General features: G+C 46.7%; 1 protein-coding gene across 2 annotated transcripts in view; it reads right to left on the reverse strand.

Annotated features, from left to right (window-relative positions):
• The window catches only part of LOC129383050 (venom metalloproteinase antarease-like TtrivMP_A), a 179,515-nt gene that overhangs the window by 110,610 nt on the left and 51,411 nt on the right, over nt 1–17,494 (reverse strand). For both annotated transcript variants that reach the window (XM_055067257.2, XM_072287024.1), the window contains exons 7-8: nt 12,733–12,804; nt 7,832–7,962 (exon numbers count right to left, since the gene is read on the reverse strand). In XM_055067257.2, coding sequence (XP_054923232.2) covers nt 7,832–7,962; nt 12,733–12,804 — 203 coding nt within the window. The remainder of the gene's footprint in view (nt 1–7,831; nt 7,963–12,732; nt 12,805–17,494) is intronic.

Below are 17,494 nucleotides of genomic sequence, written 5' to 3' on the forward strand. Positions count from 1 at the left end.
CACTTATGTTCGCGATCGTGTATCAACACGCAAAGAAACACGGAACTTTAGACAAGCAGCGGCAAGGTGCTTGACATCGCGGAATTACACCCGTGTTTACAATCTAATGAGAAGTTAGTGCTTCGACATTCTTCCAGCAGAAGCTTCCCAGTGACACTTTAACGCGTTTTCTCCCCTCATCGGAACGTGCAGCTACATGAAAAAAACATGCGTGCCAGCTAAGATTTCCATCGCGCGAGAAAGTGCACACATCGCTCTCGCTGTTTGCACACTCAACATCGTCGTTGCCGCCATCGTATTATGTATCGGCTGTCGGTTTGAACATGTACGGCGAAGATACAAGCTGTCCAAGACAGCGAGAACGTTCCATAATGCTTACAACCCAGCTGTGAAGCCAGAACAGAACAGCGTGCTCTGAAGCGGCGTCGCCGACCGGCGATCCCGTGAATGACGTCACAGTGGTCCCGACCAATCACGGGCAACAGCGGCGTTCGCGCTATGCCCTGAGGCGCTAGTGCGCGTTTTCTTGCAAAAAACTGCCGCTTGCGTTTGTTTCCGCCCTTTTTAAACGAGATATTCGTGTTCAGCGGACTCAAAACGGTAGAATGCCGCAGGGAGCTCATTTTTTTCGAAAAGTGTTTCTGCTTCGCTTTAAGGCGGCTCACGTGGAGACCGTGATGGAGAGCTTCGAATCGGCTCCTGACCTCGTGCTAGAGCACCATAGCCAGCCCTCAGTGTGGTGTCAGTATGGTGGTCAGACTTCAAGTCTAGGCGGGGGGCTCCTGTAGCGCCCTCAATTGGGCGGCGCCTAGATCCCAGATAGCCTGCGCCCGCAAGAGAAGGAAATAGAGAGGGTGCCTGGCCGTGGCACGTGAAGCCGCGGCTCGTAGTTCTATTCTGGCGTCGATTTAGGTCAGTTGTCTCTTTCTTTTGCTCTTGAGGCATAAGCCTGCAAGCACAGTGTACGAAAATAATTGGTTAGTATGAAGGAGTTGCATTGTTCTGAATCAGTCGAAGTGTAACAGTTGAAGTCCTCCTTGTCATAACTATGTTCTATCAAGCAATAATAACGTTAGCACGATCATGGTCCTAAACAACAGCGGCATATTCTAATTTGGGTTGCACAATGGATTCATAAAGAAGGAATTCTAGTTTTGTGGGAGACAGTGAAATTTTGACCTAAGTATGCGAACATTCAATTTGCATTATTAATTATTTCGATAACGTGAGTTTTTCATCTTAGATCAGACGCTATATTGATTCCCAGATATCGTGAGCATGAAACTTGTTGAAGCGTAGTATTCTGAAGTTTGCAAGCTTGGTGGTGTTAGTTTGTGCGAGAAACATGCATTAATTTGCACTTAATAATGTTCAACTTGCGATTCGCTGATGATATTGCCTTTCTTAGTAACTCAGGGGACCAATTGCAATCCATGCTCACTGACCTGGATAGGCAAAGCAGAAGGGTGGGTCTAAAAATGAATCTGCAGAAAACTAAAGTAATGTTTAACAGTCTCGGATAAGAACAGCAGTTCACGATGGGTAGCGAGACACTGGAAGTGGTAAGGAAATACATCTACTTAGTGACCGCGGATCCGGATCATGAGACTGAAATACTCAGAAGAATAAGAATGAGGTGGGGGCCGTTTGGCAGGCATCCTCAGATCATTGCCACTATCCCCCAAAATAAAAGTGTATAACAGGTGTGTCTAACCAGTACCCACTTATGGGGTAGAAACCTGGAGGCTTACGAAAAGGGTTCTACATAAATTGAGGACGATGCAACGAGCTATGAAAAGAAGAATGATGGGCGTAACGTTAAGGGATAAGAAAAGAGCAGATTGGGTGAGGGAAAAACGCGAGTAAATGACATCTTAGTTGAAAGCAAGAAAAAGAAATGGGGAGGGGGGCATGGGCAGGACATGTAATGAGGAGGGAAGAGAACCGATGGTCATTAAGGGTTGCGGACTGGATTCTAAGAGAAGGGAAGCGTAGCAGGGGGCGGCAGAAAGCTAGGTGGGCGGATGAAATTAAGAAGTTTGCAGGAGCAACACGGCCACAATTAGCACATGACTGATGTAGTTGGAGAAGTATGGGAGAGGCCTTTGCCCTGTAGTGGGCGTAGTCAGGCTGATGATGAACTCCAGAAGGCATTTGTCTCACCAACCCAATATAGGATATAAGCCCGATTGTAATATATGTTCGTCGTGGTCACTACAAATTTATCTACATATAACAATAATCGTGAAGGTGAATAATACAAGAAACACTATTTATTAAATCATTATTATAGATTAAAAAACCATTGGGTCTATAAATTGAGCCCTGAGGCACGCCAGATGGAACACATGTTGCTGAAAAATCGTGGTTGTTAAGCGCGATATACTGAAGTCGGTTGGTAAGAACATATTCTAGCCATGGTAGTATTAGGATCTGGGTTGAATGCTGAAAATTTTACCATAAGAAGTGCGTGGCATACTTTATTGAATGCTCTGGCGAAGTCTAAGTATGTACAGTCTTGGAATTTCAATCCAATACGGGATGCAAGCGATGTGTGAAAAGTAGTAGTTGTGTGTCACATGAGTGGGATCGAAGAAACCTTGTTGAACCCCCATAGACGTCAGACTCTTGAGTTTTGCAAGACGAAACAACGATTTGTCTAAATTTTGGTCCATACTTCGAGTATCTTGTGCATTTAACACCCAGACAGAGAGCTGTGAATTTCTCCGCTAGTCGGACGCGCCGCCGAACTGCTATAAAGCACTTGCTGGCTCACTCGTCAGACTGATGGCGGAAACGAGGTCAAACTCGATAGCTCCGCGCGCTACAAAGAAACGCCGCAATCGACGCTACTATTGTGCTGTAAATTGCCATGAACGTGAAGGACTGAATAACAACGTTCAGTTTTACCGATTTCCACCGCGATCGTATGAAGGGCAAAGGCGAGAGCGATGGATAAGGGCCGTTCAATGTGTTGGGTAATCGAATCACTTGCATTCCCCATAATACAGCGGCTCGCATGAGAAAGTGGGATAATGTTGTTCTGCTGTAATTGTGCTGCGAAACCCTGACGGAGCACCGTGGCAGCCAAGGGAAAACTCAAGGATCTGCACCAGCCACTTCGTTGGCAACAGAAAAAACAACGTTGCGAACCATCCTGCGTATGTGCCCTTGATATGTCCACCTGTTAACAGACGTCCGTCTCCACTTGACTCAACAAGTGGAACGCAGAGATTTGACAGATCAGTTTAACCAAACATTTTTGTTCGTTTATGAATTCAAAATCCTGTTCTAGAGCATCGTTGTATAGCGAGCTCATTTCGAGTTTCGGCATTTTGTAGGTCCTGCGCCGATACAACAAGCACGTTTCGCAATGTGCCGAGACTGCTCGACTGCGTTTTTCAAATGTGAGCAATAACGTTGCTGCAGCAGCACTGGTTGAGTAATTGCGAAGTAACGCACGTGTGTAAAGAAATGTCGCGTTTATTTAAATTTATTTGTGCGCGTCTGTTGCTTAGAGCGTCTGCGAAAAGTTCAAAGGTACTGAGCGATGTTGTAGCTCCTGCGAGAAAGAAAGATGCGGCGCGCATGCACTGTAGGAAGCTTACTTTCGTTATGTTCGCGCGCTCTTTGCTGCCTTGGAAAACGTTTTCTGATTGCTGCCCTGAAAAAGGCTTTGGAAGGATTTACTCTCTGTAAATAATTGCTAGAAAAAAAACATTACGATAAAATGCATAAAAGTATAGGAGATACTTAAGTCATTTGTTGAACCAATTTGAAATGCTTAGATCTTTTAGCCTGACATGGCTATAAACAAACCTGATGCTCTCTGTACTTGCAAGTTGCAGCACGCCGAAAAAACACCTGAGACTTCTTTTATATTGCTACGGAAGAATATGTGCGATCACGAAAAGGCGAGCAGTGCGAAGACGACGACGACGATGAGAAGCTAGCGCGGGCTGTTGCCTCCTGGCCAAGCGCAGCGTATTTTCTTGTAAATATACTTGTACATAGCTTTTCGTCTGCGTCTTCCTACGTAACATATCTGGTAGAGGTGGACGTTCCCTGTACCTCGTCACGGAGCTTCGCAGTGGACGGTACATCGAGCCTTCCTTCATGGCTCCCGGCGACGACAACCAGACTCCTCCGGCTCCGATAACAGCTGCCACTTCGAAGACCTACATCGCTATCCCCGCTCCCCGTGATCCTGGCGTATTCTCGGGAAAAGATGGTTATTGAGACGTCCGCCTCAATAACCGGTGGGACCCTACTATCATGCTCGCCAACGTAGTCGTTTACCTCGGTGGCGCACCTCGGGTTTGGTTTCGGACGCACGAAGATGAGCTCACCAGTTGGGATTCGCTTAAGCAAAAGCTCCGAGACTTGTTCGGACACCTCTAAGGTCACCAACTTGCCGCGCAGAAGGTGCTTTCCGGCCGTGTGCAGACGTCAACAGAGCCCTATGTCACGTACATTCAGGACGTCTTGGCTCTGTGCCGCAAAGTTGACACCCACATGACTGAGTCAGACAAGGTTGCCCACATCCTCAAAGGCATTGCCGATGACGCCTTCAACTTGCTCGTTTGCAACAACGTAGCGACGGTGGATGCTGTTATAAAAGAGTGCCGCCGCCTGGAACTCGCTAAAAGCCGACGTATTGACCATCAGTTTGCCCGTCTGCCCAACACCCCAGCGACATCTTCCTGTGCCGACACTCCTCGTGCCCACAACACTGCCGATGTTACCAGGATTGTCCGGCGTGAGATCGAGGCCGCCTATTCGGCTGCCTTCGACTCCAGTCCCACCAACACATCTGAGGTCACGGTCTCACTGATCCAGGCAGTTGTCCGCCAAGAGTTCGAAAACATGGGTCTTCACACCATCTGCTCGGCCCATCGTCCTGATACCCGCCCGACTTCATCGATTCCACCCCGTCTCGCACCTTCTTACCCACCACGTTTCCGCAACTCATCAGAATGGCGCACTGCTGACGACAAGCCCATTTGTTTCGACTGCCGTCGAATCGGGCACATTTCTCGGCACTGTCGATACGCTATCTGATACGCTATCACTCGGGCTCTCCCTACCAGTTGTGCCCCTGACGTCGCGGACTTTCTCTTGCGTGACATTATCTTGCTTCATGGCGCCCCGCGACAGCTGCTTACTGACCGTGGTCGAAACTTCCTCTCGAAAGTTATCGCTGACATTGTACGTTCCTGCTGCATTCAACACAAACTGACTACCTCATACCATCCTCAAACCAATGACCTGACGGAGTGGTTAAACCGTTCTCTTACCGATATGCTGTCCAAGTACGTTTCCAAAGACCACCACGACTGGGACATTTCCCTTCCTTACGTAATATTTGCGTACAATTCTTCCCGGCACGACACCGCCGGATTTTCTCCATTTTATCTACTGTACGGTCGCGAACCTACCTTGCCCCTAGACACGGCACTTCCTCCTGATGCGATCTCAACAAGCGAGTATGCGCGCGACGCCATCGCCCTCGCCGACCATGCACGCCAGCTTGCCCGTGCTCGACTGACGGCCTCACAAGCCACTCAGCAGTGTCATTACAACGCCCGCCATCGTGACGTACAGTTTTCGCCTGGTGCGCTCGTGCTCCTGTGGTCGCCCTCCCGTCACGTCGGACTTTCAGCATTATCTACTGTACGGTCGCGAACCTACCTTGCCCCTAGACACGGCACTTCCTCCTGATGCGATCTCAACAAGCGAGTATGCGCGCGACGCCATCGCCCTCGCCGACCATGCACGCCAGCTTGCCCGTGCTCGACTGACGGCCTCACAAGCCACTCAGCAGTGTCATTACAACGCCCGCCATCGTGACGTACAGTTTTCGCCTGGTGCGCTCGTGCTCCTGTGGTCGCCCTCCCGTCACGTCGGACTTTCAGCGAAGCTCCTTTCGCGATACACAGGGCCCTACCACGTGCTGCGCCAGGTGACGCCTGTGACTTACGAAATTGCTCCTGTGGGTTCAACCTCGTCCTCTCTTCTGGCATCAAGTGATATCGTGCATGTCAGTAGGCTCAAGGCCTACTACACTGCTTCCGAGTCCGATCTTTAGTCGCTCCGGGACGGCGCTTTTGCAGCCGGGGGTAGTGCTACGGAACAATATGTGCGATCACGAAAAGGCGAGCAGTGCGAAGACGACGACGACGATGAGAAGCTAGCGCGGGCGGTTGCCTCTTGGCCAAGCGCAGCGTATATTCTTGTAAATATACTTGTACATAGCTTTTTGTCTGCGTCTTCCTACGTAACAAATTGTACACGTAGTTCGCCCTGCTGAGCTTTCTTCCTTTCCGAAGCGTGGATGGGCGGAAGAAGCTTTCCAGGTCCTTGATTTCCAGGAAACCGTGCGTCAACGCAACCGAAAGAGGAGGCTCCATTGTGGCCTATACACCTTCGCTTGCGGACAGCTCTTTTTGCACTACTCAATTCGCGCCAAGGCTGCCATGGGGGCGCTGGTGACTGGTTTTTCCGCAGCGCCGCCTGGGCAGAGTCTGAGGTCTATAAAGGAGTTATTTGAGTCTAAGAAATTGAAAACGTTACAATCCAGTATAAGCTCCGCAATTTTACAACCGAATGATTATTCAGAGATATCACGTGGCTTTCATTGCCCTTTAGAATATTCCATAATTTCTTGGGGTTATTGCACAGTAAGTAGAGTCATAGAAAAATGTCTGCTGCGCGAACAGAATTTAGGTATTCTTACTCGACTCTAAAGTATACCTCCCAGTGCTCACCAGTGTTCAGGAGCTTCGGCATACGAAAAAGCCGTTGTTTTTATTAGAGATATGTTCAGGTGTATTAGTATACCATCGTACATTATTGTGCGACTCTGCTCGCCTGTCAGGCACATGCTTGTCTATGACGGTTCACTTTCTCAGTTGCAATTCTCCACTTTTGTGGCACTCCTCGAACGTCAAAGTTCTGAAGAGGAGCGTTTATGATTTCACTCTGTTTTTCATTGATAGGGTCATAATTAGCTCTTTTATACTCACGAATTGTTTTATGTTAGCACTAAACACGATGAGAAGGTACGTTGGTGCTGTAGTATACGAGCAAATAATCACTCATCAGGAAGGCAAGTTATAGGACATATGAATTCTGGGTGAGTAGAAACAGCGAAATCCAGTTTATTCGAGGATTCAGGCCTAATTCTAGGTCGTTTCGTCACAAGCGACGTGAAACGGAAGCAATTGGGCATATCTAAATGTGATTTCACTGGGTGGAAGAGGGGCTTACTCTAGGAAAAGCGCCAGGCCATGCTACAGCTAGGAAATTGAAGCGAAACAGTGGAACCGCGGCAAAGTCAACGAGGCCTTTCAAATTAGCATGTGATGAGATACCTTCAACGTGAGCATTGAGCAAATTTTTCTCAAGCTGTATTTGGCTGAAGCGTGTCATCAGTTCATTATAGATGACGTGTCAGCGGTGGTCTGCACAAAGACTGCGAATATGACAATATGCGTATACAGAAAGAACGCTGTCGTTCGTGCATTACAGTTGCATCTTTTTGTACTGCACGTGGTCAGCACAGTGTCTGAAGCAGCGTTCATGCTCATTGAAGCATTGTCCATGCTTCAGCAAGAATACAAATATTTTTCTAGGCGCAAGTTAGCGGAAGTCTTCTGAGAGAAGACTTCGTATTTTGATCTATGCTCTACGGGACGATAATAGAATAAACTGCACTAGAAATGCTTCTGTATTTGCAACATAACAAAGTAGACAGCATTGTAAAGCTCATAAAGTTTTGATTTATGTTTCCTAAATATTCGAGTACGGTACTTCAGAATTCCACACTTACCCCGTGAATAGGTAAACAAGGTCTGCAAAAACCATTGATATGTCGTTCCACAAATGATCAGATAGCCGCAGTAGTGTCTCATTTCCAATAAGCTTGTCAGAATTGAAGAGGCTCACATAGGATTCGTTTGCCTAGAAGCACATTGTGAGCGCCAGAAAGAAAGGAGAAAGACAACAGGTTTGGGAGATTTTAAGAATCAGTCTACTTTCGAGCAATGCTTTTTCTTCAGCCAGGTGCATTAGGAATGCAAAACGGCTGCGATTAAACCACGCGCTTTTTAACGTTGCTCTCATACGATAACCGTTTGCAACATTGCCCACATATAACACTTTCTTGATTTTAAGGAGAAGAAAGGAGGTTAACCGAGGGGCCCGATTTTATTAATCATATCATAAGAACCCAACAAACAAAGACACCAAGGACAACAGAGGGGAACGTACTTATACTTGCTAATTGAAATAACGAAATAATAAATTATAGGAATTGAAAGTGGATGAAAAATACAACTTGTCGCAGGTGGGGAACGGTCCCACGTCTTCGCATTACGCGTACGATGTCCTAACCAACTGAGCAACCGCGGCGCCGTTTTACCACTCACTTTCCGGGGTATTTATGCGTTGCTACTAGAAGTAACCCTGGGAGTGCTAGCCAGCGCCACCACACTCAACCCTTAGCGGCCTATGGGGAACATCCTTTCTGCCGCAGGCGTCACGAGTACGTGATCTTTCTAGTTGTAGGATACTGGTCAAGAAACCCACACGTGCTACCTGAAGGCATAAATGTTGCCGGATTCGAGACCCTCGTTATGTATTGAAGGAGAAGAAAGGGGATCAACGGAGAGGGAGAGGCGCGATCTTTATTTATCATATCTTAAGAAGCCAACAAAGACACTAACGACAACACATGGGAACGTACTTGTACTTACTAATTGTAATAAAGAAATCATAAATTAATGGGATTGAAAGTGGATGAAAAACAGCTTGCCGGAGGTGGGGAACGGTCTATGCATGATGATTTCGTCGATGTGAGTATTACTTTGCAGCCTTATGGGTGTAGTGTTTTCTGCTTTGTTGAGCTTTGGGTGAGGTGGTGGGTACACCCTGAGTTCCAGCCTGTGATGTTGAAGGATCCCTGAGTAGGTGATGGTACGGTCTCTGCCCCCGCTGACGCAGACCGGCCGTCTCGATACCTCCGGCCCCTCGTGCTCAGGAACTCATGTCACGCAGGTGTAGGGGATCGGAGTACTGCGGCATTTCAATATCTTCAGTGCTTCTGTCGACACGCGACCCTTAGCGTAGTTCCTGACAGCTGCTTCACAATCGGAGAACATGACAGCTGCGTCCAAGCACGTGGTAGTTGCTAGGGCGATCTCCGTCTTCTCTGCAGTCTCGGGGTTTTGTGCATGGACTGTGGCAGACGCTAGCTCTCTACCCTGAGAGTCTACGACGCTCAGAGCGTAAGCGTCTCTTTGTGGGTATTTGGCTGCATCGGTGTATCTGGCCTCCGGATCTTGCATGTGTCTTCGCCGTAGAGCATCCACTCGGGCTTGTCTTCTTTCTTTGTGGTACGTGAGGTGCATGTTGCGTGGAATAGGGGCTATGCACAGGGATTCGCGGAGGTTTGAAGGAATTCTTTCTTTTCGGTCCGTGGTGGCTATAAAGGTTTCACCGTAGCTCAGCCGCTGCAGCACTGGTCTTCCGGTGGGCGTGAGCTTCAGTCGTTCTGACTGGCTTTATGAGCTTCGGCTAGCTCTTGCCAAGTGTTGTGTACGCCCATCTTGAGAAGTCTCGTAGTCGAAGCCGTAGATGGTAGGCTCAGGGCGATTTTGATGGCTTTCCGTATTTGAATGTTAATTTTTTTCTACCGCTATATTCTTCAGCAGGAGGTAGGGCGTGCAGTATGCTATTCGACTGGTGAGGAGTACTTGCATCACGCGTCTTGTTCTTTAAGTCCGCTTCTATGGCTTGCGACTCTCCTGACGAGATGTGTGAGGTGTGATAGCGTTCGCTGTAGTCGCGGGAGGGTGGCCGTCCGAGACCCGTCTTTATGTATGTGTAGCCCTAGAACTCGTAGGGTTTCCACTTTTGGAATGGGCGTTCCATTGAGGGTGACGTTGGGATCGGATTCATCGTAGCCGGCTGGTCTGCCTCTCGTTCTTGACTTGAGTACGAGGTGTTCCTAGTTCTCGGGAGCACAGCGGAGGCCGCATTTGTGCAAGTAGCTCTCGATGGTATCTACTGCTTCCTGTAGGCGTGTTTCTTGTGTTCCAGTGTTTGAGGCCCTTGTCCATAACGTGATATCATCTGCATAGAAAGCGTGTCTTACATATGGTATCGCGTCGAGCGGGCTGGGTTGTTTGATTATTGCGACGTTGAAGAGCAACGGCGATATGACTGTACCTTCCGGGGTGCTTTTGGTCAATAGTCGGAAGCTGTCGCTGCGCAGGTTGTATATTCCAATTGTGGCCATGCGGCCCGTGAGGAAATTCCTGACATAGTCGTATGTCCGAGACCCGCAGCCCAGATCTTCGAGGTTGCAGAGGATAGCTTCGTGACTGACGTTGTCAAAATCTCCCTTTACGTCGATGGCTAAAATCGATGATTTGCTTCTGGTACTCAGGTACTCGATGAGGTCTTCCTTGAGTAGAAGGAAGACATCTTGCGCTGACAGGTTCTGCCTGAAACCGAACATAGTGTTTGGAAAATATCCGTTGTCTTCGAGGTATGAGGTTAGCTGGTTGTGTATCATATGCTCGGAAAATTTCCCTACGCACTAGGTAAGGGAAATAGGGCGCAAGTTCTCGATGCGGGAGCTGTTTATTTGGTTTGGGGATCATGGAAATCTCCGAGTGCTTCCAGGCAGACAGTAGCTCTCCTTTCTCCCAGCATGCATTGCAGTACTGAAACAGGGCTGCGGTAGCCTGCTGCGGAAGGTTCCGGAGCTGCTTGTTGATGATCCGATCTTTGCCGGCACTGGTGTTTCTGGTGAGCGTCGATAGTGCTGCAGAGAGTTCAGCATGCGTAAAGGGTTGGTCAAGGTCGGGATTTGGTTTCCCGGCGTAGACTTTGTCATGTGCCGTCATATTAACGGGTGGGTCGCCGCACAGCTTCCTCTGAATTTCTCGGAGGAGGTTCTCTTCCGATCCGGCGTGGTTGTGCACAAGCCTACAGAGGTGCTGTCGCAGCTGCGTCTTCGTAGGGCCGTTGTTGAGAAGGGCGCGCAGGAGATTCCACGTCGTCTTTGTGCTGAGGGTTCCCTGGAGTTTGTCGCAAAATGCGTGCCAGTTCTGTCTTCGTAATCTCTCCGCGTATGCCTGTGCTTGCTTGGTGAGGAGGGCGGTTCGCTTCTTTAGTTTATTGTTTAGCTTCGGTCTCTTCCATCTCTTGAGGAGAGCTCTTCTGGCTTCGTGACATGCTCGCTTGCGTGTTGGGATGCTAGTGCTCCGAAACATTCCGTGTACAGGCGACCATAGATAGCATTTAGCCTGGGGCGCTGCCGCTTAAAAGCCGACAGGGCAGCCGTTATCGCTTGCAATGAGATAACGGTTGCCCTGTCGCCTTTTAAGCTGCACCATGCCCTGCTAAATTCTGTGGTCATTCGGATGCGGCACGTTTGGGGGACTGCAATCACGGTGCGCAAGCGGGCATGTCACGTGGTATATATATATATATATATATATATATATATATATATATATATATATATATATATATATATTTTCTATTCCGCAGGCCATCTGCAGCAAGCGGAAAGAACTACTGCTTAATAGCTAGAAAGTTAGAAAGCTTTCAGTCGGGCGTATTGCAAACCGTTCTACACATTTCTAATTGGAATTTGTTGGGTAACTTCATTGCTACAGAAGTTGGTTGATTAATCTTGACTAATTATGCAATGAAGTACAATACAAAAATAGTGTGACTTACTCCATAAAATAGCCCGGAAGATGCATTTCGTCGCGTCGTATTAGAGTGCACCGGACGTTTTTAAAATTTGGCTAAAATTAGCTAGAGCACCGTGTATAATACACTGCAAAGGCTCAAATTAACTCACACACTTGGAATTTTGCCTATCTACAAACTATGTGCCACATAGAGTTCGCTGAGGGCACAAAAATAACCTACTACGTGCCCCGCTGAAAGCATAATATATGCCGAAATTGAGGGTTCAGTAAATGTTTTCAACAATGAAAGTTAAGGCTGAAAAGATAAAGCTTTGCAATGTTTTGAATTGTCATGCAGAAACGTATAACCAAGTGCATAGTTGGTGGGACATAGTGTGCTGTTCGGGCACTGCAATACATTGCTGATTACGGCCGTATAGCGCTTTCCAGCATTTGCTCAAGGCATGTTTAGAAACGGCTTTATTAACTCACGGTCAATCCCGCATAAAACTTCCCATGCTCTCCCAAAATTAGTTTTTTGAGCCACACATACTTATTTAGCACACTGGCTAACATACCTGGCCTACACGTAAATATCGCTTCAAAATCTCTGAAACAATTCTCGAGATGATTTTCTGCAAACAGAAGTTAATAATTTACGCACCCTAAACTTACAATACGGGTCACTCATAATATAGCGCCCTTTCCTGTAAATATAAAATTGCTTCCACCTTTGGTTACCATAAAGCAGCGGGTAAACTTCGTAAGAAGTTCATATAAACTCTCTAAATAATGCAGAAACTAGTACTTAGCAATTTTATTTACTCCGCTAGATAGGCTAAATAGTCCGCAACTTTCCTTTACACCTTTCCATAACATGCTCCACTATCCCTCTAAGTATAAACTACGCAAATGTTCTTTTTCTCCCAAGACACCGTCAAAACGCATATGTGCAATCTATGAGGGCTTCGAGTAACCTTAATAGTTTCGCACTACAACTATTAATCCTGCATATACTTACTATAAAAGAGCCTTCAATTGCTATCACGGTTATGAAGCCAGGTGGGCGAAGCTGTTGCATTCTTAGGCTCACCTGAAAGAGACAAGCCTGGTAAATTGCGTGGTTGCTTGCGGTTAAGCGAATAAAATAAATGAGTGCACTCATATGAGATAATAACTACTAATACAATGCAAAAGCGTACGTAGGTCAGCATTCTGGTCAGAGGCCTAAAATATTGTCAAGCGTACTTTTTGGTACGAAAGCTTCAAATGACCCATTCAGCGAAAAAGACAGCGTCTGTAGACGCGAAATGATGCCTAAATTCCCGCTGGCTGCAACGCTAGGTCACGTGCGCGCTTCGACGGAGTAGAGTGGGCGACAGGGAATATCTGCTGCCGCCAGGTTTCACCAGGGGAGAGGGCATCGCCGCGACATCACGTCACCCTCGCTCTCGGAATCCTGCGTTATCCGCGCGTTCCTTGTCAACGCAAGCTCTCGCCTGCCTTGTAACTTCGCCTCCATAATCGCTGTAAAGAAATAATGTATACAAAAACAAAGAAAATGAAAGGAAAAACCTTGACGGCCGTGAGTTCTTAACCTACGCCTCAACGCTTAGAAGCCTAGTGTCTTACCTACCGGATTCGAGAGTTCGAGAGTTGTTCATTGTCCATAATAATAAGGTTACAAATGGGGAATATACATACACGCAGAGAGAGGTCCCATACTCAACAGACTGTACAGGGGACCTCCCATTGCAAATCAGTAGGATATGTATATATAAAGTAGCTGTATGCAAACGCAGGAGGCACCGTGTTAGCTTAGTCACTAGCTAACGCTGTAAAATGTTTAATGACACAAACTAATATTTAATATAATGATAACGATGAAATCATTATATTGAGTGCTAAAATTTACGAAGGTTTAATTCGAATGAGTAAAATTGATACAGTATCTTAATATATGACACGGTAATGAGTTCCAAAATAGTGTGGCTGAAAAATTTGTAGTAAATTTACCATAATTAGTACAAGGTCTTGGTAGTAAATAGTTGGTAGAAGCGAAACAGGTAGACGTGAAAGTGGATACTGGTTGTTAGTAAATATAGGAAATGGGAGCTTTCCGTTAACAGATTTATGAACAAGTATTCCAAGTGAGTATTTATTCAGTTTCTGTAACGATAAAATACCGTAAGAGCTTAGCAATGGAGATACTTCCAATGTGTAGCTGCTACGTGTAATGATGCGAAATGCTTGAATTTGGGTATCCTGTCGTGGGGATAAATAAGTGGGATACGTGTTCCCCCATGGTGATGTGCAATAATTAATATGTCTGTGAATAAAGGCGTAGTAGAAGGACATGAGTGTCTTCACATTAAAGGAATTGCGAACTTTAAATAATATTGTAATCCCATATGCTGCCTTCTTTAAGGATAAAACATGCTCCTCAAATTTGAGGTGCTTATCTAATATGACCCCAAGAAGCAATACACTGTCAGTAAGATGAAGTGTGCTGGAAGCAAAGGTTAGCGATGGAGACACTGATATATGCTTTTGTTTCACTGAGAAAACGACGAAGTTAGATTTTGTAGTATTAATGTGTAGTCTGTTAAGTCGGCACCAGGTCACAATATTAGCCACGTCGTGGTTAAGCTTGCACATTAATGAATGAAAACTTTTGTTTGAGGAGAGATGGTAGTGTTGTCAGCGTAAAGGATACAGTCCGAGGGCTTTAGGCACTGTGAGAGGTCGTTAATGCATATTAAAAAGAATAGAGGTCCTAATATAGATCCTTGTGGTACACCAATGTCAGTTGTTTTTGGGTGCAAGTGCTAGATATTGACACTGTATATCCTCTATCTTTCAAATAGTTACGTAATAATCGCAGTGCCGGGCCAGTTATACCAATAAAGTCTAATTCAGCAAAAAGTATCTTATGAACAAGTAAATTGAACGCGTTAGAAAGGTTAATAAATCATGCGCCAGCAAAATTTCCAGTGTGAATTGCCTGCCGGATATTGTCTGTTAGATTAATGCCAAATGATTTGAGTAACCTTCCGTAAACCGAAATTAGTATGGTGACAGGATACAACATTTCGATAAATAACTTGATAAGCGTATTACGATTAGTGTTCCGACAATTTTACTAAAGAACGAAAGTATAGCTATAGGGCGGTATAGCTAGATGTGAGACGCTTATCTCTCTTCTTGAAAATAGCGATTATTGTGGCCTTTTTCAAAGAACTTGCATAGATTCCTGTCTTAAAAATAAGGTTCGCTATGTAACAGAATAATTCAGATATTAAGTACGCTATTATTTTTATTAGATATGGCCTGAAGTTATCAAGACCAGGCCCTGTATTTTTTAGGCTAGAAATGACTGTGACTATGCCATCAGGTGTCGCGGGATGAAGGAAAAATCTATGAGGCATACGGGGGTAAGTCGCGGTCAGTGGATCGTCGCACCCTTCATTATCTGCACAGAAGAAATGAATGAAGGAGTTTTAATGTCCAAGGGACTATCCAGGACAAGATCCTCCATTGTATCATAGTGATTTCGGCATTATGATTGGATCGACCTGAGAAAATAGTTTAATACTTTCCAATGTTCTGTGACATAATTACCGGCAGACTTGATTTCATTTTCATATTGCGCAGTTTGAGCCTGTTTGAGTAGTTTTACTAGTAACTGAGAATATCTATTATACCTTTCATTAGGTGCAGTGTTAAAGGACTGTTTTTTTGTTTTTCTGTAAAGGTTATCTTTTTTCCGTAAACAATTTAGCAAACTGGTGGACAACTACGGGTTACGAGTAGCTGAAAACTTTTTTTACAATTTATTACTACCATTGAATCTGATATAGCATTAGAAATTATTTTTGAAAATGTGTTATAGGCCGTTTCAGGGTTATCACGTGCCATTACTTGGTTTCAGGGTTATCACATGCCTCGTGCAGATGACTTGCTTGAACGGCTTCATGCTGCCAGCTTTTGCATTCTAAGTGGATGGTCTGTCTGAATACTGACAAGTAGAACGAGACGCCGATGACGAAGAAAAGACTCGTTTGAAAAGTGAACGACCTGTACCAATTTACCCGTCAGCCTTTTAGCCTCTAAGATGCTTCTGCTAGCTTCAGAGACCCATGTACCGAGTAGCTTGAAGTGTAAGATCGTATATGGCTTTGGTATATTGTTCAGATAATAATGTCAATTATCTTAGGTTTGCTGAAGATATCAGACGATTATAGATTATCTTTCGTCATCTATAAGATACTCTCCTTCGCATGAAACGTTCGAGTTGTTTATTAGGTTTTTCTTAGATTACTTACTCGGGTCACGCCTTCAGTGTAATGGTGAAAGTCCTCATGGTACAAGCCTCCCAGCCATTGCCAGCATTGTTTCTTCCACAACAGCCAAACAACCTAAGGGTTCCCTAGGAATTGCGGCATAATTCCGCCGCGTTGTTCCCGACTTCGCTGCACGTGATGTGCCTCTCAACAAACTTCCAAAAAAAGATTTCTCTGGGAATGGTGACCTGAAGAGCACGCTAGTTTTTTCAACATTAAGGAGGCTGTTGTAGCACCACCGACTCTCGCACATCACAATGAGAACGCACCTACCACGCTACACACCGATGCTAGCGGAGTTGGCCTCGAGGTTGTCTTGGTAGAACCCTAATCCGACTGTCAAGAAATGCCATTCACCTATGCCAGTAGCCGATTTAGTGCACCGGAAGGCCGGTATCATGCACCGCCAACTTGAGTGCATGCCGGTAGTCTTGGTGGTTGAAAAGTTTCATCCTTATCTATATAGCAAAACTTTCACTGTGTTATTGACAACGTTGCCATTTGCGGCCTTCATACGAAAAAAGACCTCACACTCGGAGCTGAAAGATTATATTTTCACTGTATCGCCGCGGCTCGCAGACTTCTTGTCTCGAAATCAGCTAGTTCCAAACAGCATTTTACCAATATTCGCAGCTCTGCACTTTTATGCCACCCAGCTACATGACGCCGAGATTGTTGACATCAACCTCTGTATTACTGGCGAAGTGCATACTTCCAACCGTCTTCTCGAAAGCCTTGCAACCTCGTATGCAGTCTGAGATAGCACATTTTGCCACCACCATTCTCAAGCTAGGTCCCTACCTATTGTGTCAGTGTGATGTGTGGTGCGCGACGTGGTGCGGGGCTCGGGACGGTCGAGAGCAGACGACGCTGAGTGCACGCGCGCCGAGCTGGAAGGAGGAAAACGACGACGCCGAAGAGCGCCCGGCACGTGAACGCGCGGCGCAGGAAAGACAACAAAAAGAAAAAAGCAACCAATTAGAAAAGACCACGGGGCGTCGGGCAGCCAATCAGTAAATGCCAAATCGGCCAGACCACAAGAAAAAGCGTGGTGCGCTGGCAGAAGGGGGGCGACACGCAAGAGGACACGCAGGGAGACGCCGGGGAGACGCCAGGAGAGTCCCAGGAAACGACGGCAGGAGGAGGTCAACCACCGGAGCGGGCGTTGAAGACGGGCCGTCGGGTTCCGGACCCGAGCCCACCAGAACTTCACCCGCCCGGGGCCTCCTGCCAACCTGTTCCTGTGCGTCGCCCGTCTACCTGAGCGTGCCGTCAGCTCCTCAAGGCCGGTGAGCTTTTGCGCCAGTGGGCAGGACGAGAACAGTCGGGCTTCGGGCCCGAGTTCTACGCCAGCTGCCCGGCCAGAACGCCACCCCCGTCTGCCGTGCCACCTGCTGCCCGAGGCCGGCGTTCGAGCTTCCGCGCCGTGGGCGAGAGGGG

This window comes from Dermacentor andersoni, chromosome 3, assembly GCF_023375885.2.
Source record: "Dermacentor andersoni chromosome 3, qqDerAnde1_hic_scaffold, whole genome shotgun sequence".
NCBI classification, from domain to species: Eukaryota; Metazoa; Arthropoda; class Arachnida; order Ixodida; family Ixodidae; genus Dermacentor; species Dermacentor andersoni.